A 25,439-nucleotide genomic window follows, 5' to 3' on the forward strand; every position below is an offset into this window, starting at 1 on the left:
CCACACACAGGCACACTCCACACACAGGCACACTCCACACACAGATACACTCCACACACAGACACACTCCACACACAGGTATCTCGGCACATGTGACAATAAATCCAAATCAAATCCAGAGTCTTAGTGAGTGGACTCCAAAATAATCTCTTGACTTTTTGGCACAATAAAGATATCAAGTAATGTGGGTTTACTGTGGGTGAATGGTGATTGCGGCATGAGGGGATGGGGGTGTTAAACACAATTATGTTTCATCACAATTCTGCATACAAATGCTTGAGGTTGCTGGAGAATGGAGTGTTATGTAGGTTCTAATTTGCACATGTAGTGCCAGCGCTTTATATATTAACATAATTTGGCTCATGCAAAGGCACAAATCAGCAGCAGGGCAGACTTTAAGCAATGCAATTTAATTCAGCTATCTTAAATCAAGATACATTTAGCGCAAGAATAATGTCTGTCACCAAACACGAATTCGGGCTTTCCAGCCAGTAAGGATAGAAACCAAAAAGTAAAGGAAATGTCTCAGCCGGTTACTCTGTCTGGAATTCATCAGCTATATTATTATCATATTGTCACAGGCCTGCCTGCCATTTTTTGCCCCTGCTACGATGGCTTGGCAACATGCTGGCCCTCATTAGCTTCATGCCCATCATCTTCAGAGGAGACAACTCTGTTCTCCATGTATCTCTCAGCCAAGACGAGATTGTGCAGAGTGCAGCAGTCAATGATGATCCAGGACACACTCTAGCCAGTATTGGAGAACCCAGCCTGAGTGGTCCAACATCTGAACATCATCTGAGGAGGCCTATTGTCTGCTCGATCATTGACCTAGTGGAGGCATTTGGGGCATTGTAGCTCACCTCAGTAGCACTCTGCAGAGAGTGAACTATCATCAACAGCCAGGCCTTCTGGGTATCCCTCATCCCCAAGGAGCTGACTCTGCAATCGGCGAGGTACTTCAAAGACCAGTGGCACCTGGGAGTAGGTCAGAATATAGGCGTCCAGAGAGCTCCCTGAGAACCAAGCACAAACATGCAGGAATTGCCTTCTGTGATTGCATATCAGTTGCATGCTCAACGTGCAGAAACCAGTGTTGCCAGGGAGTTGTCAAGGCCAGATGTGTGTTTTGTTTCATGCATAAAATGTTAAGAAACAAAAAAATATTTTCAAAACAAAAGTAATTTACAAAGAAAATGCCGCTGAGCGCTTGTGGGCCAGACCGTGGCCAGTGGTATTCCCACTCGGTCATGTGGGGCCGCTAGCTGGCTGTGCTTCTCAGAGAGGGAGCTTTTTTATAGTTACGGAGTGGTCCCTGTTTGGGAGCCCCTGGCGGTCGGCCGTTACTGTTGTGCCACCTTGGTTGCCTCTTGGTGCTTATCCATGCTGGGGGGAGGCGGGGGCAGCATGTCTGCTGGATGCGATCTGGTTTTTGTTCTGTGTCCCTTGCGGCTCTCTCCTCTTCTACCTGCCCTGCATTTCCTTTTGGTGCTTTTATTCTGCCCCTCCCATTTTATCTCCCTTATTTTGTGGCCTGTCCTGAGTCTCCCACCCACCTATCCTGTCCTCCCTCACTCCTTCCCTACTTCACTGGATGCTGATAATAAACAGGTCCTGGAACAAGTTGGAAGCCTTCCTCTGGTCCAGTGATGGCATATTTTGTTTTTTCGAGCTTGAGAGATTTTGCTAGGTTGGACAGCCAGTCTGCAGCCTTAGGTGGTGCTGCCAATCACCAGCCGAGTAGGAGTCTGGGCCAGTGCTGGTGCAAATTTTTTGTAGAAGACCACCGGGAATCCATCCGGCCTCGCCGCCTACATGGAGTTAATGTTCTCCATGTCTTCCCTCAGTTCTAATAGTGCTCCCAGGTACTGTCTCCTATCCTCCCCCATGACCGACATGTCCAATCCGTCGAGGAACTGCCTTATCTTCGAGTTCTCCTCCGGGGTCACGGAGGTGTACAGCTCTCAGTAGAAGGTCGCAAAGGCCTCGTTAATCTCACCTGGCATCGTGACTAGTTTGCCGTTCCTATCCTTCACCCGAGCTATTTTCCTCATGACTGCCTGCTTTCTCAGCTGATGAGCCAGCAGATGGCTGGTCTTAATAATAATAATAATCTTTATTGTCACAAGTAAGCTTACATTAACACGGCAATGACCACCGTCTACCGCAAGCCTTTCTTCACTGGTCAATACGGAATTTTTACACTTCCGCATGCTAAAAAATTTGTCTTATCGGCAACCTTATAAATGGGACGCAGGCCATTTGCTCAACATGCAAGCTTGATGTTGAAATGGGCACATCAAAGGTATCCAGAGGGAAACTGGCTACCTTGATCCGATCATTTCACACTGTATAATCAGGACACGTCTCTTTTTTTCATCAACACTTAAGTGTGAAGCTTCTATTTTCAGAATCTATACTAAAATCACCGGGAAATGTTAGGGCATGCCCATCCCAGTGTAAGTGCACTTTTAATAGTGTGATAAATCTTAATTAGTGCCAAACCACACCTCTGGCACTGAAAAGTAACGGGCGAGATTCTCCAATCCCACAGCAGAGTGTCCACGTCATTGCGTTTTACGACGGCATGAACGGGCCGCTTCCACATCTAATTCTCACCCCTAAAAGGGGGCCAGCACGGCGCTGGAGGGTTTGCGCTGCTCCAGCTGCAGATCCCGGCGCGAACTGTGCGCTGCGGGATCCACACATGCGCAGTTGCGCTGGCACCAATGAGGACATGCGCAGTGGCGCCGGCGCCAACACGCACATGCGCAGTGGCCTCCTTCAACGTGCCGGCCCCGATGCAACATGGCGCAGGGCTACAGGGGCCGGCGCATAGGAAAGGAGGCCCCCAGCAACGGAAGCCAGCCCGCCAATCGGTGGGCCCCGATCGCGGGCCAGGCCCCATTGGAGGCCCCCCCGGGGTCGGAGCCCCCTCCCGCCCCCCACAGGCCGCCCCCTGACATTGCGCGCAGAGTTCCCGCCAGCTGCGACCAGGTGTGGACAGCGCTGGTGGGACTCTGCCTTTTTAGAGCCGCCGCTTGGCCCATCCGAGCTGGAGAATCAGTGGCCCAGCCGCGTAGAGCGGCCCGCGACCGGCGCCGTGCCAAACGCGGAGAATCGCGTGCCGGCACCTGGGCGGCATGGCGTGGTTGCGGGGATTCGCCGGCCCGCGGAGCTGAGAGAATCCCGCCCAACATTTCCAATTCATCTGTACAATTACAATCTCATTCTTTTAGATTTTAATTGTCAAGAGATTTGAATAAATGTTATTTACTTTGTCTATTTTTCCAGCTTCCTTTATTCAATCTTTCTTTTTGGTCTTTTGTACCTGACATACATTTTACTTAATATTCTTGGTGAGACTTGGCACAGTTCAGACTTGGCACAGTTAATTGATTATTTTTAATCTATTGCGTAAGGATATAGGCCTACCCTGTCACAAAGGTCCCAGGTTCTTTGTAAAGGGTGCTGGACTTTGCATTTATATGGTGCCATTAATAAACCTGAATGTTTTATCACAAATAAAATACTTTTGAAGTGCAGTTGCTGATGCAACATAAGAAACACAACCAAGAAACTACCAATTTGCTCTTCTTCAAAATAGTGTGGTGGGATATATTTTACATCCACCTGAGCGAGCAGACAAAACTTTGCTCTAACTTCTTAACCAAAACACAACACCTCTGACAGGACAGCCCTTCCTCGGTGCCGTCATGAAAAGTTGGCCTCTATTTTAGTGCTTATGTCGCAACGTTATGACTCATAGACCACCAGTAATTTAAAGTAAATTTCAATGCAAGGCGACATGGTAAATCTATGGGGAAAATACAAATGTGATGCATGTCTGGTGCCATTTATTTGGCACAGAGAGCAAATCCAGCCCATTTAATTGTGAAATCAAATCTACTGACCTCACCCAAGAATGACATTTCATGAAACTTATACTGTGTGGAGTCTGCACGTTCTCCCCGTGTCTGCTTGGGTTTCCTCCGGGTGCTCCGGTTTCCTCCCGCAAGTCCCGAAAGACGTGCTGTTAGGTAATTTGGACATTCTGAATTCTCCCTCTGTGTACCCGATCAGGCGCCCGAATGTGGCGACTAGGGGCTTTTCACAGTAACTTCATTGCAGTGTTAATGTAAGCCTACTTGTGATAATAAAGATTATTATTATATAGAAAGTAGATTGTTGTACTAGAATATAGTATTGAATAATCTTGTTTTAAAATATATTTAATAGGTCGGCAGATTCTTCTCGATTTTGACATTGGAAAAAATACATTAGAAGAGATGATTTATTTGCACAATGGGTTAGAAACAAGTTGGTAAGTACAATAACTGATTTTAGTGGACATGATGTAGATTTTTAAAATTTGAGGCTTTGGAGTGTATTTGTAGCTTAAAACAATATAGATTGGAATTGATTTAAACATTTCAATTGATAGAGGTAGCTGCAATGAAACCAAAAAGTTAGAATAATGTTTCAGCTGAGCTTTTCCAAAATATTTTTTATTGCTTGGTAGTTGCAGGAGTGAATAGTTGTCTCTACGAAGAGAGATAAATTTGAATGTCAGTCTCATGTGAACATATTGGATTTGATTTGATTATTGTCACGTGTACCGAGGTACAGTGGAAAGTATTTTTCTGCGAGCAGCTCAACAGGTCATTAAGTACATGGGAAGAAAAGGGAATAAAAGAAAATACATAATAGGGCAACACAACATATACAATGTAACTACATAAGTACTGGCATCGGATGAAGATACAGGGTGTAGTGTTAATGAGGTCAGTCCATAAGAGGGTTATTTAGGAATCTGGTGACAGTGGGGAAGAAGCTGTTTTTGAGTCTGTTCGTGCGTGTTCTCAGACTTCTGTATCTCCTGCCCAATGGAAGAAGTTGGAAGAGTGAGTAAGCTGGGTGGGAGGGATCTTTGATTATGCTGCCCGCTTTCCCCAGGCAGTGGGAGGTGTAGATGGAGTCAGTGGATGGGAGGCAGGTTCGTGTGATGGACTGGGTGGTGTTCACGACTCTCTGAAGTTTCTTGCGGTCCTGGGCCGAGCAGTTACCATACCAGGTTGTGATGCAGCCAGATAGGATCTGTAAAAGTTGGTAAGGATTAATGTGGACATGCCAAATTTCTTTAGTTTCCTGAGGAAGTATAGGCGCTGTTGTGCTTTCTTGGTGGTAGCGTCGATGTGGGTGGACCAGGACAGATTTTTGGAGATGTGCATCCCTAGGAATTTGAAACTGCTAACCATCTCCACCTCGGCCCCGTTGATGCTGACAGGGGTGTGTACAGTACTTTGCTTCCTGAAGTCAATGACCAGCTCTTTACTTTTGCTGGCATTGAGGGAGAGATTGTTGTCGCTACACATATATACTCTATCCCAAACCACTTCTATTATACATATAGTCCACTGATCTGTTAGGAGCTTCAGCCTATATTCTTTGCTTGTATGGGTAATTTGAAGAATGGCATGTCGCATATGGGGGAAAAAATGGCAAAATGTCTTCTCTATCTTTAATTAGAAGATTTTTGAGTCCGATATCATGGAAAACACCAATAAATATTAATAGACTAATGGTCTTTAAAATCAATGAAATGAAAAGTGAATGTTTCCTCAAAGGATGAAAAATCTGTTCTGCTAAATTACTATCCAGTTAATGGCAAAATCTACCCCAATGTGCCTAAATTATAAAATCTGGCCTGTAACAAAACAGCAATGGGCTAATTTAGTCAGGGAGCCATGTTCAAAAAGGATCACGGGCCAGAGATGTAGGCTCACTCTCTATGAGCACTGTTTACTCCCAAACAACAGGATTATAGAATTAATCCATCATAATCTTGGATGTTAAAATTCCAAGTATTTGTGGTTAAATGTGTTAATGTATTAGTTAAAATCGTAGAGAAATTTCATGTTTTACACAAATTTTGTGTTGATATTCATAGCGTTGCCACCACTGTTAAATTATAAGAGCTTAGCTCTGATAAAGTAATTATGTATTCAAATTCAGTGCTCATTTTTAAAGAAAAAGCTTATTGTTACATCTGGTTGAGGGATGTTCATCCCCCATCTTTATGACGTTTCTCTTATCAGATGTACTTGAGCAGAAACACTGAAAAAACTGGCAGGTAATCTGTTACTGTAGAGTGATGGTTGTGGCTCAGTTGATAGCACTTTAGCTTGTGTCAGAAGGTTGTGGGTTCAAATCCCATTCCAACGACTTGAATACAGAAATCTGTGCTGAAACCCTAGTGCAGTGCTGAGGGATGCTGCAGCATTAGAAGTGCTGTCATTTAGATAAGTCATTAAACAATCCACCCTTCCAGTTGGATGTAAAAGGTTATCTTGAAGAGGAGCATGGAAGCTGTTGCTGGTGTCCTGACCAATGTTCATCTTTCAATTAACATCACCAAAATTAATTACAGGTACAGTGTCTCAAATCCAGCTATCCAAAAACCAGCAATGTCTGTAAACCAAACTTTTTTTAAAAAGCTGCCATGCATTTGTTTTTAGTATTTGATGAATTCAGCTTGTTGGGTTAGGTGCTGCAATGGTGTAGTGACACACCCACTATTTATCAACTTTGCGTGCTGGTCTTTCCCATGGTCCAATCAACACTTGACCTGACCTGAACTGCCCAGCCCAAAATCCAGTACGGACTCAGTCCTGACATTGTCAGTTTTGATACACTATATCTGGTCCTATCACAGTCCCGAAAGACGTGCTGTTAAGTAATTTGGACATTCTGAATTCTCCCTCTGTGTACCCGAACAGGCACCAGAATGTGGCGACGAGGGGCTTTTCACAATAACTTCATTGTAAGCTAACTTGTGACAATAAAGATTATTATAAACATGGCTATTTGTAGAAACTTGCTGTGTACAAATTAGCCTTGGTGTCCCATTTTATAAAATAAACTATGCGTTCATATGTACTCAATTTAAGAAAAACATTTTTAGGACATCTTGAGGTCATGCAGGGCATAATGTAAATGCAAGTTCTTTCTTTTAAAGAAATGAAGTGGCTTTGGTCTCATTTGAAACAATAAACGTCTCAAACCTATTCTGTTCATAACCGCAAAAACACAATCCAGTATTTTTCTGGATTTTATTTATCCTGAATGCTATACAGGTATAGATAAACTGATTCCCATTATAAAAGCTCATCAAGCAACAAAACAAGTTAGCTGTCATTTTACTTGAATCTCATAACTTTCTTGTCTCTGCCATTACAAATTGCTGCAAAAGCATAGAATTGAACTTCAATAATCTTTCAGTTCCATCCATTAAATAACATTGAGAAATGAAGTTGTGAATCTATGAACACTGGTATTTGCAATTTTTATAAAAATCATCATCTTTTTCACCTCAAGTTTACAATCATGCATAGAAAAGCTTGAATGTTAAGCTCGTGCAGTGGAAAACAAGAACAAAATACTGATGCACAAGTGAATTTTGTGTTCAAAGCACTTTTGATCATTGATTTCTTTGAGGCTTTTATGTAGTCATATCAGTATAAAGCCGAGAGTAAAGTTAACACATGTTAAATAATAGGTTCAAGAAAGATAATGTAATTTATGATATCAACAGCACAGCTACTGCATTGGCAAATCCTTGGGAAAGACTTGGAAGAGAAAATTTAAGTCATTCATCACTTCCAGATGAAGCGCTGCTGGTTTCAATGAAGCGAAGGAGGCGATCTTCATTACATTTATTTACAAGAATGAACAAGAAGGTTAAAAATGTGCCCAATATTGAAGATATCACTGGAATGCAGGGCTCACAATCTGAAACAAATATCAGTCATTCTGAAATACATCTGGATTCCTCACAAGATTCTCAAACTCGTATTCGGCAAAGTAAGCAGACTTCCATATTTTTGCACTTAGTACTAATTTGCAAAGATTTTAGAAAATATGCAGAAAATAATGGATACTAACAATAATGATAAGGGTGGTGAATCTGTGGAAATCTTTGCCAGTAGAAGGCTGTGGAGGCCAAATCATTGACTGCCTTTAAGACAGAGATAGATAGGTTCTTGACCAATAAGGGGATCAGGGTTATGGGGAGAAGGCCGGAGAATAGGATTGAGAAACAGATCGGCCATGATTGAATGGTGGAGCAGACTCGATGGCCTGAATCTCTGACTGAGATGAAGAGGAATATTTTCACTCACAGGGTGGTGGATCTTTGGAATTCTCTACCCGAGAGGGTTGATGAAAGTCAATCATGGAAAGTGTTCAAGAAGGAATCGATAGATTTATAGAGGCCAATGACATCAAGGGATATGTGCAGGAATGTGGCTTGGAACTAGATGACCAGCCATGATAAAATTGAATTGCAGAGCAGGTTTGATGGGCTGAATGGCCTACTCTCCTATATAAGTTTAACATGTGACTGAGTACAGAACCACCCACATTGATGTAAGGGAACACAAGTTACAATCATGCCACACAAGTGCCAGGCAATGACCATCTCCTACAAGAAAGGATCTAACCATCGCTACTTGACATTCAATGTCATTACCATCGCTGAATCCTCCACAATGAACATCCTGGGGGTTACCATTGAACTGGACTAACCATGTTAATACTGTGCCTACCAGAACAGGTCAAAGACTAGGAATCCTAAGCGAGTAACTCACCACCTGACCCCAAAAGGCTATCCACCATTTACAAGGCACAAGTCAGGAGTGTAATGGAATACTTTCCACTTGCTTGGATGAGTGCAAGTCCAACAACACTCAAGAAGCTCAATACTATTTAGATAAAGCAGCCTACTTCATTGCTCCTCCTTCCACAAACATTCAAACCCTCCACCACCGACTAACAATGGCAGCCGTATATACCATCCACAAGTTGCACTGAATTAACTCACCAAGGTTCCTTAATCAGCACCTTCCAAACCCACGACCACCAAGAGCAGCAGATACCTGGCAATCCCATCACTTGGCGGTTTCCCACCAAGTTACTCATCACCCCGACTTGGAAATGCCCTGCCTTCACCGTTGCCATGGCAAAATCCTGGAATTCCCTCCCTAACAGCGCAGTGGGTGTACCTCCATGACAAGGACTGCAGAGGTTCAAGAAGGCAGCTCACCACCATCTTAAGGGCAACCAAGGATGGGGGGCAATAAATGCTGCCCTAACCAGCGACACCCATATCCCGTAAAAAATGTTTTAAAACACCTGGGAATCAGTCTAATGTTTCAGAGCCATGTGCACAAGCAAGCATGTAAAGAGCTCCTACCTTTATTGTACATATGTATGTATGTCTTTTAGTTAATACATACAGTTAACCTACTTAAGACTACAAAGACTTCATTAAAGCCTACCAACCCGTATCCAACACACCACAACAGAGACAATCAGCAAAACAGAGCGTGGCTAAAGAACAAATACAGCCAAAGTGAGCTGCAGGTGTAACAAGGAGCTGTCACAGATCCTCAATCACACTGGCATTTGAAATTGCTCGTGCATCACCATCTTGTGGTATTGCAAGGAAATGTTACAGGTAAATGTGACTAGTATGAATAATTTGAATGTTCTTAGTTTTTAGTGAGATCTACAAACCTAGATACAAGTTTCAATGTATTATTGTATTGTGGATCGATAGGTATACTGGGAGGGTTTTGTTCTGTTTTGACATTGGTGAGATATTGTGTGCACTGCAATCTCTGCTGCTTTTATGTTCATCTCATTTGATAGAATAAAAACTCAACTAATTTTAACAAGTGATATAGATTAAAGTATTAAATTCCCCTGACAGATTAACAACCAGTTTTTAATTGCAAAGGTAATTCAAATAGATTTGCGATGTTGCAATTTTACTTACAATGTTAAATTGCAGCTTTATTTGAAACTACAGAACTTTGATACTAAATTTCCAATTTGTTTTTCATTGTTATTAAAAGAGTTAAAAAAACAAGTGGCAGCAGATTCAGAGAGTAGCAGCGACACTCTCAAGGTATTGTGAGATTCTAAATTTATTTATCTTAATTGTCAACTGCACACAACTAACTTTTATCGCCTTTTTTTGTCATCAACGATTTAGGTGCCATAAATTTCCGCTCTCTCCCTTCCTTTTCACCCTAAATTTACTTTTACTCTATTTTACATGGGCATCGGGTCATTCTGGAACTTCTGACCCTTGATAACTCCGCCATCTGGAACCATGCTCTCACCAGTAATTTATTCCTCTCCCCATTTAAAAGCAGCCCTCAAAATTCACACAAGACTGTTGTGTTACATCTAAGAAGTACAGCTATTCAGCTTTAGTGTACTTCACTCTCCCACTCACAAGAAACCAGATGAAGATGCAGTTACAAATGAGGCCTTTATTACAATGCTATAGCATGGGCTAATGGCATTCCAAGTTGGTACGCCAAAGAGCAATGCTTCAAGAATTTTACCAACAGATATACTCGGTTACAAGAAATTAGCATATATGAATCATTTTTACTAGTTATCCATGTCCAATCACGATTATCAATTAGGTTTACATCATGCATAGTAAATGAAAACAACTAACCAATTACAGAAAGTGCTTGTCTATTTCATTATACTATCCAATCAGTATAAAGACACTTGCATGTTGTCTTCTAATATTTATCACTGGCTCCCCATAATCAAGAATGTGGTTATCGATCACAGGGTCAAGTATAATGTTCTTCACGAGGTAAAATTTCCCACTGCAATAACAATTCTGTATGATTATGTCTTTCACCCAGACAACTTATTACCTGTACAAAAATGGTGAAAAGATCCTAAATTATTCATTGTCATTCTCGAGAATGACCAAATGTGGCTTATATCTTTCCTGGGCCCCATCACCAGCAAGACATGTCCTTGGGCAGGCTTACTGCAGCTAACAACTTCAGCTAAACAGCTTGTGTGTAATACAGATGGAGAGTTTTAACCCCTTCAGTCCTTATTGGATAACTAAAGTTTTTGAAACTAATTTTGATCATAAGATCTAAAACTATACCCTTTCATGCTGAAGTAGATATGCTAACTTATTTTGAAAGACCGCATACTGGGAAGCCTCTTTGGCTCAATACCCACCCTCCCTACAGTCAATAATACGCATCAGAAACTCCATATACTCGAATAAAAGCAAAATACTGTGGAAAATATGAAGAGATGCTGTCAGATTTGCTGAGTATTTCCAGTACTTCCTACTTTTATTTTCATGTACTCAGCCTACTAAAGCTTAAATGTAATATCTAGTGGTGAATACAAACCCTGGGAAAAAAAGTAGTGTCCTTTTAGACCCATACACAATGCCCTAAAACTACTATACAAGCAGCACCAGCAAGAACAATCCACAAGGCATTGTAAAAGTCACGAGTAATTACCAATGATTTCCCAGGCTTTTAGCATTCCTACTATGATTTATCCATTATTTTCATTGAAGTGTTCCATAACAAAAGCACAGCATTAAGCATAAATACCCTAGCAATTCTTGTACATGTAATTTTATTGGTTAATCTTTTATAATTGAAAATAGCATTAACAAAGCATTGAGTATGTGATGCCACTTCTAGCTGCTTTAAATACAAGAAAAATCAAGATAAATGGTGACTCTAAACAGGATATGACTTCAGATGAAATCTAAATCTTATACTTTTGCAACTGCAGATTTCTTTACCGCAACTGGGCACCAGCAATGCAAGGCCTCCAGTTTCTGTGCGACTTCTTCCAATAGAGGGTAAAAGAGTTACTGATAAACAAAATGAAAGTAATATCTCTGATACCACTGCTATAACATTGCCTTCAAAACGATACCCACATTATTCTTTATTGCCACATGAATCAATCACAAGGGAAAAAAGACTGAATAGACAATCCTTAGCACGATCTCACGGAAAAAAACCTTCAAATGAATTCTCTAGTGACAGTGCACCTGATAACCAAAGGTCCTTGAATTTGGATGACTGTCTGGAACAAACACACAGCCTTGAATTACAGTGCTTGGATGTACAGCTATTGGAAACAGGATTTGACATTGAAAATAATGACAAGTTAAGTTTACCTCTTCCTAGGCCTCTCAGTAATTGTGTGAACTGTGTAGCTGCTAGTACGAAAATTTACAATGGAGAACTCATAAGTCAAGAAATGGCTAAATGTTTGTGTCCAAATGATGTCATTCATGTAATACCTTCAGAAAATAATCCAGAATGCACTTCAGCTGGATCCGATAAAAAACACAAATGCGAAGAACCTGAAATTGTAGGAAGCAACTTAACAAATAAAGTAGTAATTGATGCTGGTTACTGCAAAGGTGATATTGAATTATCGGATGAAACTTTGGACAGCAAGCTGAATTTAGAAACTAGAAAACCCATTGTTAAAGAAAATACAAGTGCACACATTCTTAATTCTGTAGGTGTGGATCCAATTCAAAACACACATTTGCAGAATGCACACAGCATGAAAATATCAGCTAATGAGGTTCTTCCTTGCAGACAGATCAACCCAAATGACAACCTGCTTCAAGGAGAAAAAGCAAGAGAAAGTACAAGTCATAAAGACTCAGCTCAACATTTAGCTGACAATTTTCAACAGAGTGTAGCTGTACCAAAACAGATTGTTGGGACAAATTATGCCACTTGTATAAAAGAAAAATATGAGGATGTGCACACTGACTTAAAAAGTAATTCTGTCATGCTTGTCACAATGGCAAAACAATCACCTACCAAAGTACACCATTTTTCAAAAAAGGCTCCTGTTAAAATGAATACCAGTTATAGCATGTCGTACAATGCCAACCACAGCTTCAATATATTAGCATGGAAAAAAAAGGAGAAAAAGACAGAAAGAAACAAATCTAGTTCGAAGTCATTACAGTGCCACCCCATTCCAATACAAAGTTGGACAAGAAAAAGCACATTTGTACCATCAACTGCCCATTTACTAAAATATAGAAAAGGTCCGTGCCTTCCTTCACTGGTGAATCCTGATCTACACCAAGTTTCATCAAAAGTACAAACAAAAGGACAAGGTGGAATTATGTACCTCTTGAAAAATGGGTCACTTTCTAATGAACAAGATCTTCCACATATCAGCAGAATTTCAAATAGACTTAACAAATCACCAATTCTAAGGGTTACAAGATCACATTCCACTAACGATTTCTCAGCGTTAAAGTATAGTGATATGTTTCAAGAAATAAATCCAACTGAGAAAGGCCCAGGAATTTATGAAATGTTTGGCACTCCAGTGTATTCCATCATGCGAAAGTCTACAACATCTGAAACTAATAATCAAGTTATTCATTGTGCCCCACCTAAAAGACGATTAGTCTGCAAGAACTCAAAGTCAAATCAAATAATTGTAAAAAATAGTGCAAAGAATACAAAAATAAATCTGAATTCCAAACTTAAGAAAAACCACACAAATGTGAAAAAAAAGAACGTAGGTGCATTGCAAGATGGAGAGGAAACTCCCCTTTTGTTCACCAGAGATGAAGGAATTTCTGGCCGCAATTGGCACATAAAAACTTCCAAGAACAAGGAGTTGTTGCAGGAATTAAACAAGCAGGAAGATAGTGGTCATCTCTCAGGTGGTGCTGAATCCCTTTATTCATTACCAGATTATGAAGCTCATCTAGATAACCAATATTTGTCAACCATTGCAGAAATTTCACTTAAGCAAACTTCAGACAAATCTGACATTTCAGAGGGCGATGAAGGTATTTGTAAGGAATCATCCAGTACTTCTATTAATGGGGATATACGAGATAATACAACTGATCAGTGTAACTCCTCAATGATCCCAAAAACTAAGAGCACAGATTGTATTGCTGCTGATTTACGTGAGCTACAAAAGCATCTGAGTAAAAGACATAATGATGTAGACATGGGTAAAAGAAGTGAATTTGTAGAATGTCAAGGGACTATTGATGCAAGTGAGTCTACAACTGCTTTGTCCAATAAATCTAACTGGAATATTATAGAGGATAAAACAGAATCTGTTACCACATGTACTGATGAAGACCAAGTTAACGCCAGTTCTTCTATCGTAAAAATTACTTCAAGCCCAGATTTGAATCATACAAGCTTACTAGTTCAACCACTGATTAACACATGGACAACAGAAAAAATGTGCCCAGCACATGGTTTAGAATGTGACAATCAAGACAGTCTTGCAGACGAGTTGCTTAGTTGTCTGGCATCAGCATTGTTGTTAGAAGAAAAAAATGCGTGTGCTAACAATATAGAAGTGGCCAAACACATCCTACAAAAGGAAGATGATAGCAAGAACAGTTTGTTTCAAACTGGAAATGGAAAGATGATACCTGTATATGAAAAAAACCTACAGGTAAATTATTTTTAAAACATTTACACTGATCTTTAGCTTATGGAATTACAACACACTGAATTGTGCTGTGGGAAATGAAGAAAAAGAACAATTCATTAGGAAAGCTCATCAGCATGATTATTTTGTTCCAACAGAGTGCTGAATATACAGTTACAAAACTACTTAAGACTTCTAGCAGGCCGAACAGTTCACTTGGCCATTCCATAAAATCTGAATGTAGCTCCAGCTGTGAAGATGCCATTATATGGACCAAAGGCAATGTGCTTGGCAAAGGAGCCTATGGCACAGTGAGTAACTGTAAATTGCTGTTGACTTCAAAAATCAAATGTTTAGTCAACAAGATATTAAATTGTAATACTTTGTCTTTATTACAAAAATTGAGTGAATTATTATAAATTAATAGATGAAGTGAATGGCCAAACCTGAAGCAAATGGATTCAGTGGGAGCAAATTTGAGGTCACCAACTTGATACCTAAAAAAGAATAAACCAGAATAATTCCAAAATGGTGAAAAACTAGAAACAGTGAAAGTCCAAAGAGGCCGGGAGGTCTCTGTACATAGATTAAAAAGTCATGAACAGGTACAGAAAATAATCTAGTCCTGGAATAATAATTACTATTAGAGTTATGTGAGCAACTCTGGGCATCACACCTTAGGAATGCTATGTTTGCCTGGGATGGAATTACAAGGAGATAGTGCATAAAATTAGGGATCTGTTCCCTCAAATCTAGAAAGTTGAAGCATGATTTGATCGAAGTTTAAGATATTAAGTGAAACAAATTGGGTAGATTGGGATGAAATATTTTAATTATTTGGAAGTTCAGGAACTGGGCGCATACTCAAAAAGTTAGAACCAGACCTTTTAGGAGGAAACAGTCCTTTACACAGAGGCAGGTAGATGTTTGGCTCTCTATTCCCCCACAACAATTGATGCAAAATCAATTGTTAATTTAAAACTTAAATGATAGATTTTTGTTCATCAGGTATTGTGGTTATCTGGGAGTTGTGGTGGGGTGGAGTGGGGAGATTTACAGGGCAGCTAGCTCAGTTGGCTAGATGGTTAGCGTGTGGATCAAATTAATGTGAAGAGTACAGGGTTTGATCCCCTTTCCAGCTGAGACAGTGATAGATCCACATTACTTTGCCACGGTTCAGCAAATAATCAAAAGGACCCACCTTCAGTCAGTGAACTCAAGAAGAAAGGAGGTGATATTAAGGGACTTGGATCAAAGGTGGGTATATGACTCCTGTAGGGTTTCTATGGAGTTAGGTCACAAGTCAGCCACTATTTTATTGAATGGCAAATGGCCTACTCCTATCCCTAAATTCTTCTTATTGTTACAATGGTGAAATTGATATGATACTATTTTTGGACCGTATCTTTTGATTTGTAAGAGGGTTATTGTTTGGGACTCTAGTCCTAAATTTCAGGTAAGTGAGAAGGATGCGCAAGGCATTTCTGGGAGGTAAGTTTTTCCTTTAAAAAACACTTACCTTCACAGGAGCAGGCCATTGGATTTCGGCGGGAGCGGTGCGCAAGGCATTTCTGGGAGGTAAGTTTTTCCTTTAAAAAACACTTACCTTCACAGGAGCAGGCCGTTGGATTTCGGCGGGAGCGGTGCGCAAGGCATTTCTGGGAGGTACGTTTTTCCTTTAAAAAAACACTTTTCTGTTTTATTTTTTTCGACCCACGGACTTCTGGGAAGGAACCCCCCCCCCAATCCAATAAATTCTGGTGGAGAGGAAACCCGAGACACTACACGTGTAATGTCTCCCACCCACCCTCCTCCTCTAACCTAATAATAAGATCCATTGGTGTGAGGTAAGTGCCATATTATATTATTATTATTAGCATTATTATATTATATTAGCATTGCGCAGGTCAAGGAGACACAGCCGGAGTGAGAGAGATACAGACAGTGAGAATTTGGTAGTTTGGTGCAGTGAGTTAACCAGGAAAGGTAAGTGGTTAATCTAATTGTGCTGTTTTTCTGTTAAAAGTGCAGGGTAGTGTCTGATTGGCTGAAGCTGGCCCCACCATAAACTTAAATTAAACTAATTAATTAATTAGTGATGGCTGGTCAGGTGATGTGCTTGAGCTGCTTGATGTGGGAGCTGGCAGATCCCATTGCGAGCTGCAGTGACCACATCTGCAATAAGTGTTGGCTGCTCGAAGAGCTCCGGCTCAGAGTTGATGAGCTGGAGTCTGAGCTTCAAACACTGAGGCACATCCGGGAGGGGGAGACTTACCTGGACACTGTGTTTCAGGAGGCAGTCACACCTGTCAGAGTAAGTAGTTTAAATCCTGCCAGTGGCCAGGGACAGCAGGGTGTGACTGCAAGTCAGGCAGGTAAAGGGAACCAGCAGTCAGGAACTCAGGAGCCTCAGCCCTTGACTCTGTCCAACAGGTATGAGGCACTTGCTCCCTGTGTGGATGGCGAACAGGGTTGCAGGAAGGATGAGTCAGCTGACCAAGGCACCATGGTTCAGCAGGCCATTCAAGGGGAGGGAGTAAATAGGCAAGTTGTAGTTGTAAGGGATTCTATTATCAGGGGGATAGATAGTATCCTTTGTGAGCAGGATAAAGAGTCCCGCATGGTATGTTGCCTGCCCGGTGCTAGGGTGCGGGACATCTCTGACCGGCTTGAAAGGATACTGGAGAGGGAGGGAGAGAATCCAGTTGTTGTGGTCCATGTCGGTACCAACAACATAGGCAAGTCTAGGAAAGAGGACCTGTTTAGAGATTATAAAGAGCTAGGATTCAAATTAAAAAACAGGTCCTCAAGGGTCATAATCTCTGGATTACTGCCCGAGCCACGTGCAAGTTGGCATAGGGAGGCAAGAATAAGGGAAGTTAACACGTGGCTGAAAGAGTGGTGTGGGAATGAGGGGTTCCTTCTCATGGGACACTGGCATCAGTTTTGGGACAGGGGGGACCTATACCGTTGGGATGGTCTCCACCTGAACCGAGCTGGGACCAGTGTTCTGGCGAAAAGAGTAAATAGGGTGGTCAATAGGACTTTAAACTAAAGATTGGGGGGGAAGGGAAAGTCAGGGAACCAAGAGGTGAAGTAATCAGCGGGGAGCGTAGCTGCTTAGGAATACAAAAAAAACGAACAGACAAAACTCAAGAGTGGTTACGATTGTCCCCATCCCACAAAATATGACACAGTGTATGGAAAGGCTCAGTAAACCAAGGTCCACCACACTAAGAAAACAAAAAGGGACGGTCAATAGAGAATTAAAGGTGCCATATTTAAATGCGCGCAGTGTACGGAACAAGGTAGATGAGCTTGTGGCCCAGATTGTGACTGGCAGGTATGATGTGGTAGGCATCACAGAGACGTGGTTGCAGGGGGTTCAGGACTGGCATTTAAACATCCAGGGATTCACAACCTATCGAAAAGACAGAGAGGTGGGCAGAGGGGGCGGGGTTGCCTTGTTAATTAGGAATGAAATTAAATCAATAGCACTAAACGACATAGGGTCAGATGATGTGGAGTCTGTGTGGGTAGAGTTGAGGAACCACAAAGGCAAAAAAAACCATAATGGGAGTTATGTACAGGCCTCCTAACAGTGGTCAGGACCAGGGGCACAAAATGCACCACGAAATAGAAAGTGCATGTCAGAAAGGCAAGGTCACAGTGATCATGGGGGACTTTAATATGCAGGTGGACTGGGTAAATAATACTGCCAGTGGACCCAAGGAAAGGGAATTAATTGAATGTTTACAGGAGGGCTTTTTGGAACAGCTTGTGATGGAGCCCACGAGGGAACAGGCCATTCTGGACTTAGTGTTATGTAATGAGCCAGACTTGATTAAAGATCTTAAAGTAAGGGAGCACTTAGGAGGCAGTGATCATAATATGGTCGAATTCAATCTCCAATTTGAAAGAAAGAAGGTAGAATCTGATGTAAAGGTGTTACAGTTAAATAAAGGTAACTACAGGGGCATGAGGGAGGAACTGACGAAAATCGACTGGGAGCAGAGCCTAGTGGGAAAGACAGTAGAACAGCAATGGCAGGAGTTTCTGGGAGTAATTGAGGACACAGTACAGAGGTTCATCCCAAAGAAAAGAAAGGTTATCAGAGGGGGGATTAGGCAGCCATGGCTGACAAAGGAAGTTAGGGAATGCATCAAAGCAAAAGAGAAAGCCTATAATGTGGCAAAGAGTAGTGGGAAGTCAGAAGATTGGAAAGGCTACAAAAACAAACAGAGGATAACAAAGAGAGAGATAAGGAAAGAGAGGATCAAATTTGAAGGTAGGCTAGCCAGTAACATTAGGAATGATAGTAAAAGTTTCTTTAAATACATTAAAAACAAACGGGAGGCAAAAGTTGACATTGGGCCGCTCCAAAATGACGCTGGTAATTTTGTGATGGGAGACAAGGAAATAGCTGAGGAACTGAATAAGTACTTTACGTCAGTCTTCACAGTAGAAGACATGAGTAATATCCCAACAATTCCGGAGAGTCAGGGGGCAGAGTTGAATATGGTAGCCATCACAAAGGAGAAAGTGCTAGAGAAACTAAGAGGTCTAAAAATTGACAAATCTCCGGGCCCAAATGGGCTACATCCTAGAGTTCTAAAGGAGATAGCTGAAGAAATAGTGGAGGCATTAGTTATGATCTTTCAAAAGTCACTGGAGTCAGGGAAAGTCCCAGAGGATTGGAAAATCGCTGTTGTAACCCCCCTGTTCAAGAAGGGAACAAGGAAAAAGATGGAAAATTATAGGCCAATTAGCCTAACCTCGGTTGTTGGCAAGATTCTAGAATCCATTGTTAAGGATGAGATTTCTAAATTCTTGGAAGTGCAGGGTCGGATTAGGACAAGTCAACATGGATTTAGTAAGGGGAGGTCGTGCCTGACAAACCTGTTAGAGTTCTTTGAAGAGATAACAAATAGGTTAGACCAAGGAGAGCCAATGGATGTTATCTATCTTGACTTCCAAAAGGCCTTTGATAAGGTGCCTCACGGGAGACTGCTGAGTAAAATAAGGGCCCATGGTATTCGAGGCAAGGTACTAACATGGATTGACGATTGGCTGTCAGGCAGAAGGCAGAGAGTTGGGATAAAAGGTTCTTTTTTGGAATGGCAACCGGTGACGAGTGGTGTCCCGCAGGGTTCAGTGTTGGGGCCACAGCTGTTCTCCTTATATATTGACGATCTAGATGACGGGACTGAGGGCATTCTGGCTAAGTTTGCCGATGATACAAAGTTAGGTGGAGGGGCAGGTAGTATGGAGGAGGTGGGGAGGCTGCAGAAAGATTTAGACAGTTTAGGAGAGTGGTCCAAGAAATGGCTGATGAAATTCAACGTGGGCAAGTGCGAGGTCTTGCACTTTGGAAAAAAGAATAGAGGCATGGACTATTGTCTAAACGGTGACAAAATTCATAATGCTGAAGTGTAAAGGGACTTGGGAGTCCTAGTCCAGGATTCTCTAAAGGTAAACTTGCAGGTTGAGTCCGTAACTAAGAAAGCAAATGCAATGTTGTCATTCATCTCAAGAGGCTTGGAATATAAAAGCAGGGATGTACTTCTGAAGCTTTATAAAGCATTAGTTAGGCCCCATTTAGAATACTGTGAGCAATTTTGGGCCCCACACCTCAGGAAGGACATACTGGCACTGGAGCGGGTCCAGCGGAGATTCACACGGATGATCCCAGGAATGGTAGGGCTAACATACGATGAACGTCTGAGGATCCTGGGATTATATTCATTGGAGTTTAGGAGGTTGAGGGGAGATCTAATAGAAACTTACAAGATAATGAATGGCTTAAATAGGGTGGACGTAGGGAAGTTGTTTCCATTAGCAGGGGAGACTAGGACCCGGGGGCACAGCCTTAGAATAAAAGGGAGTCACTTTAGAACAGAGATGAGGAGAAATTTCTTCAGCCAGAGTGGTGGGTGTGTGGAATTCATTGCCACAGAGGGCGGTGGAGGCTGGGACGTTGAATGTCTTTAAGACAGAAGTTGATAAATTCTTGATTTCTCGAGGAATTAAGGGCTATGGAGAGAGAGCGGGTAAATGGAGTTGAAATCAGCCATGATTGAATGGTGTAGTGGACTCAATGGGCCGAATGGCCTTACGTCCGCTCCTATGTCTTATGGTCTTATGGTCTAAGGATCATGTGATCTGTTTTGGAGTCTATATGACTGTAAGCTCGGTGATAATTCGTAAGGATCAAAGGGAAGAGTCAAATCGTGTTTACATTTGGGAACTATGAATTGATTGCTATATGGCTGTGACTGCAATCAAAAGACTCAAGTCTCCTGGAACCCATAGAGATGGTCCTGGTGTCAAGATTGTATGTAGTTGAGCTAACATCTAATTCAAAGGTTGTTGTTGTCAGATTCAACAATTGACATTTCTACTTGTTGAGAGGGCCAAGAGGTTTCCCATTGTCATGGAGAAGGGGATGGGGAAGCAATTCTTGGGATCAAGATACAGGCCTTCCTATAAATCCAGAAATAAGAGTCACAGACAGTTGTGGTTCTGTAGATGAATGTTAGTCAGGCCTGTACCTTAAGTTAGTTTACTATCTTAATGCCTTTAACTTTATCATTCACTATGTAGAATGCCAATGAGAGCTTGCACTCTGTTCGGAAAGAGACTGGAAGACTTGCCTAGTTTGGAGCTCGATGAAGAAACCAACAGTAATCCTTACAGTGAAAGGTAGTCAGCTTAGCCAGGTGCTATAATGCAACTGTGGGAACAGACTGGCAGACAAACTGTATCTGACCAAAGCCAAGACAAAGCAGTATAGAGACCATTAAGAGCCAGGGTGTTCCTGGTTTTTAAATCAGAGCACAAATGCAGTGAACCAAGTTTGAACTGAGAAGTCCACAATTTTTCTTTTTATAAATGTTTTTTATTGGATTTTTGAACAAAGTATATTTGCCGTTATGTACAGAGGATATGATATATATATATATATATATATATATTATATATAATATATATATATATATATATATATATATATATATATATGTAGGCATCTGTTTGTGCTGGCGAGACAATTCCAGAGGGCAATCCTCGAATGGGTCTGGTGCCGATGTTGCCCCTTGCTTCTCCCGGACGGATTTTGCCGCCGTTGCCTTCTCGTGCTCACTACCGCTTCAGCCAGCCCGCCGGTCTTCCGCCTGTATTCTCCTTTTTCTCTGTTCCTGTGGATGTCAAGTTAGTTAACGTTTCCCTGCCTCCCCCCACCTCCCTGGCGCTCCTCTATTGTTCCCTGTCTCTCCCCTCCTCCCCCCCACCCCCGCCCTGTGGTTCGCCTTTCCTTCCTCTTAGATTGAGCTGTGTTTCCCCCCCCCCCCCCTCTCCTGGTCTATCTCTCCCTCTCATGCTTTGGCTGCTTTCCCCTGGTTTGTGGCTACCTGGCTATTCTTCTCCTCATTTGTTGGTCACAAACAAATCCCGGAACAATTCGGTGAATGGTTCCCACGTTCTGTGGAAGCCGTCGTCTGACCATCGGAGGGCGAATTTGATTTTCTCCATTTGGAGAGATTCTGAGAGGTCAGACAGCCAGTCTGCAGCTTTGGGTGGTGCTGCTGACCGCCAGCCGAACAGGATTCTACGGCGGGCGATCAGGGAGGCAAAGGCAAGGGCGTCCGCCCTCCTCCCCAGAAATAGATCTGGCTGGTCTGAAACCCCGAAGACCGCCACTTTCGAGCATGGCTCCACCCCCACCCCCACAACTTTAGACATTGCCTGGAAGGAGGCTGTCCAGTACTCCACAAGTCTGGGGCAAGACCAGAACATGTGGGTGTGGTTGGCCAGGCCTCCTTGGCACCGTTCACATCTATCCTCCACCTCCAGGAAGAACCTACTCGTACGGGTTCCTGTTAAGTGGGCTCTATGTCCCACTTTTAGTTGCATCAGGCTGAGCCTTGCACATGTGGAGGTGGAGTTGACCCTATGCAGTGCTTCGCTCCAGAGTCCCCACCCTATTTCGATCCCCAGGTCTTCCTCCCATTTCTTTCTTGTTGCATCCAGTACGATGTCGGCCCCTTCTACCAGTCAGTCATACATTTCGCTACAGTTTCCTTTCTCTAATATGCTTGCGTCCATTAACTCTTCCAGTAATGTCTGTCGTGGCGGTTCTGTCAGTTCGTCCAGTGTTGCGACCCTGCTGTCGGTGTATAGGTCCCTGACTGTCAGTGTCCCCCTGTCCTGTCTCCACCTTTTGAAGGTGGCATCAATCAGTGCTGGTATGAACCTATGGTTGTTGCAGATGGGAGCTTTGTCCGGCATTTTGGTCAGGCCAAATTGCTGCCGTAGTTGGTTCCAGGACTGGAGGGTGGCTTTCACCACCGGGCTGCTGTGGAGTGGTTTTTGGGTGGGGATGGGAGTGCCGCTGTGGCGAGGACCCGGAGGGAGGTTCCCTTTGTTGCGAACTTTTGGTTGGTTCAATTGGCTCTGTTTTATAACCTTTGCTCTCGAGTCGCCAGGTATCTTTATGATACCGCCACGAGGTTCAAGTTCAAGTAATGATCAATAACTCAACACACCAATTAGTAAGATTCAAATCAAAGCACATTTATTATACACAGTAATCGCTACTCATGCACAAATTCTACGTCTAAGCTACTTCTACCACTAACAGGCCTATACTTAACTTCGGACTGGCCCACCAGGTCAGGGGAACAAATGGCCTTTCGTTCGGAATCTGCATCTGCGGGATTCAAAGCCGGTATGGACTGGTAGCTAGGAGTGCCTATCTCATAGCGAGCATTGACTTGAGACTTACTTCAGGGATGTGGCAGCTTGGACTGTTCACTCTCAGGGGTTGTTTCGCGTTGCTGAGTGACCCGGTCAAGGAGAACGATTTGAACTTGGGGCTTAACTTTTATAGTCCCCAGGGGCTTCCCGCCTTTCGGGGCGGACCCTGTACCTGGTTCTAGGTGATTGGACTTTGTTCCAATCGCTTGGTTTGATTTCTCCAATACTGGAGCGGTTCCCTGATCGATGGGCGGTCTTGAGGTGTCCGTTAACCTCTTTTGTGTTGGCTCCTGCTGGCGCCGGGGGAGTCTGGCTTAGCTTTGTTTGTCCTAAATGTTGCTATTGTTCCCGGGGATTGCTCATTATTTTGTAGATGGCTGCTACATTATTATGCTGATGGTCGCTGGTATCGATGCTGTCTGGGCTTTTGCAGAGTTAAATACACAGTAAACCTGCACCTGCTGGTTTCTGCCTGTGTTGGCTGAATTTCCCTTCAGCCTTTGCCGTTTGCCATTTTAAATCGGGACTTGGCCAACTCAGGTGGCTACACCTTACAGGAGGCCTCTTCCGCATGCACCCACTCGGCTTCTGGCTCCTTGATCCATCCCCTTATTCGCTCGGCCGTCGCCGCCCAGTGGTAGAATTGTAGGTTTGGGAGGGCTAGCCCTCCCTTGATTTTGTTGTTTTAAGATCTTCTTTGGGATCCAAGCGTTCTTTTCCTTTCCTTTCCTCCCCCCCCCCCCCCCCCCCCCCCCAACACACACGATTAGTTTGTCTAATGCTTTGAAAAAGGCCTTGGGGATGTAGATCGGGATGGATCTGAATGGGAAGAGGGTCCTGGGCAGCACGTTCATTTTGACCATCTGGACTCTCCCCGCGAGGGAGAGTGTGAGTGTGTTCCAACTTTGCAAGTCCTTTTTGACTTCCTCTGTCAGACTGGTGAGGTTCCATTTGTGGATCCCTTTACAGTCATGGGGTATTTGGATACCCAGGTTGCGGAATTTGTGTCGGGCTTGTTTAAACGGCAGTCCCGTTAGTGCTGCCCACCTACTTGTGGGTGTACCGGGAAGATCTCGCTTTTGCTCATGTTGAGTTTGTAGCCCGAGAAGGCGCCAAACTCTTTCAGGAGCGCGATGATTCCGTCCATGCTGCTCTGTGGATCCGAAATGCAGAGGAGGTCATCTGCACAGAGTGAGACTCTGTGCTCTCTGCCGTCCCTTTGGATCCCCCTCCAGCTTTTTGCCGCTCTGAGCTAGTGACTCGATCGCTAGGGCGAACAGCAGCAGGGACAGTGGGCATCCTCGTCTGCTGCCCCTGTGCAGCTGGAAGTATCGGGAGTTGGTGTTGTTGGTCCATACGCTCGCCATGGGAGCGTTATATCGGCGTTTTACCCAGGAGGTGAATCCTGTTCCAAGCCCGAACCGCCCCAGTACCTCTATGAGGTATTTCCATTCGACTCTGTCGAAGGCCTTTTCTGCGTCTAGGGACGCGATCACCTCTGGTGTTCTCTCCCCGGATGGGGTCATTATCATGTTGAGCAGGTGCCTAATGTTGGAGGTAAGCTGTCTACCTTTGACAAAGCCAGTCTGGTCCTCTGCGACCACCTCTGGCACGCAGTCTTCTAGCCTTTTACCTAGAATCTTGGCCAGTATTTTGGCATCTGCGTTCAGCAGTGAGATGGGTCTGTATGACCCACATTCCGTTGGGTCTTTATCTTTCTTAGGTATCAGCGAGATTGAGGCCTGTGCTAGCGTGGGCGGCAGTGTGCCCCTAGCTAGCGAGTCTGTGAACATCTCCCGCAGGTGCGGGGCCAGTGCTGTCACAAATCTTTTGTAGAAGGCCGCCAGGAACCCACTGGTGAGAAGTCCACAATTGAGAGATTTTTGAAAAGTTGGAACATCACTTAGCCAAAAGTTAATAGAAAGATCGTCATGAAATCTCATGCCACAAAGAACAGATGGAACACAGTGAATTCTGAGAATTGTGGTATCCTTGATTTGGTTTGAAAAAGCAAAGCGAATGAACCCTTAAGATCTCAATGTACAAAGGAACTCTTGGGTAGAATTAAGAAGTAAATGTATACTTTTAAATCTTGACAAACTATGGTGTTAAGTTAGTAAATCTTACTTTGTTTTTTTAAATACACAGTAAAGTCTGTTTTTGTTTAAAAATGTGAAACTTTGTGGCATAGTTCTTGCAGTTACTCACTCAGTGTTTAAATATCTCTTTAAATGTTAATGGTCTCTATGGAGATCATAACACTAAAAAGCTATAGGAGTTCCAGTATTTTAGAGAGACATATTATTATTTACAGCACAGGAGGCAGCCATTCAGTCCATTGTGACAGTAGCAGCCAAAAAAGATCGATCCAGTCCAATCCCACC

General features: G+C 43.0%; 1 protein-coding gene across 3 annotated transcripts in view; it reads left to right on the top strand.

Annotated features, from left to right (window-relative positions):
- map3k19 (mitogen-activated protein kinase kinase kinase 19) overlaps positions 1 to 25,439 on the top strand; it is a 257,278-nt gene that overhangs the window by 174,119 nt on the left and 57,720 nt on the right. For 2 of the 3 annotated variants that reach the window (XM_072472572.1, XM_072472582.1), the window contains 5 exons: positions 4,240 to 4,324; positions 7,595 to 7,863; positions 9,918 to 9,970; positions 11,644 to 14,325; positions 14,460 to 14,612. In XM_072472572.1, coding sequence (XP_072328673.1) covers positions 4,240 to 4,324; positions 7,595 to 7,863; positions 9,918 to 9,970; positions 11,644 to 14,325; positions 14,460 to 14,612 — 3,242 coding nt within the window. Of the gene's footprint in view, positions 1 to 4,239; positions 4,325 to 7,594; positions 7,864 to 9,917; positions 9,971 to 11,643; positions 14,326 to 14,459; positions 14,613 to 25,439 lie in introns of those variants that run through there. The other variant, XM_072472589.1, reaches the window with a different exon arrangement.

The sequence above is a fragment of the Scyliorhinus torazame genome, chromosome 2 (assembly GCF_047496885.1).
Source record: "Scyliorhinus torazame isolate Kashiwa2021f chromosome 2, sScyTor2.1, whole genome shotgun sequence".
Classification (NCBI taxonomy): domain Eukaryota; kingdom Metazoa; phylum Chordata; class Chondrichthyes; order Carcharhiniformes; family Scyliorhinidae; genus Scyliorhinus; species Scyliorhinus torazame.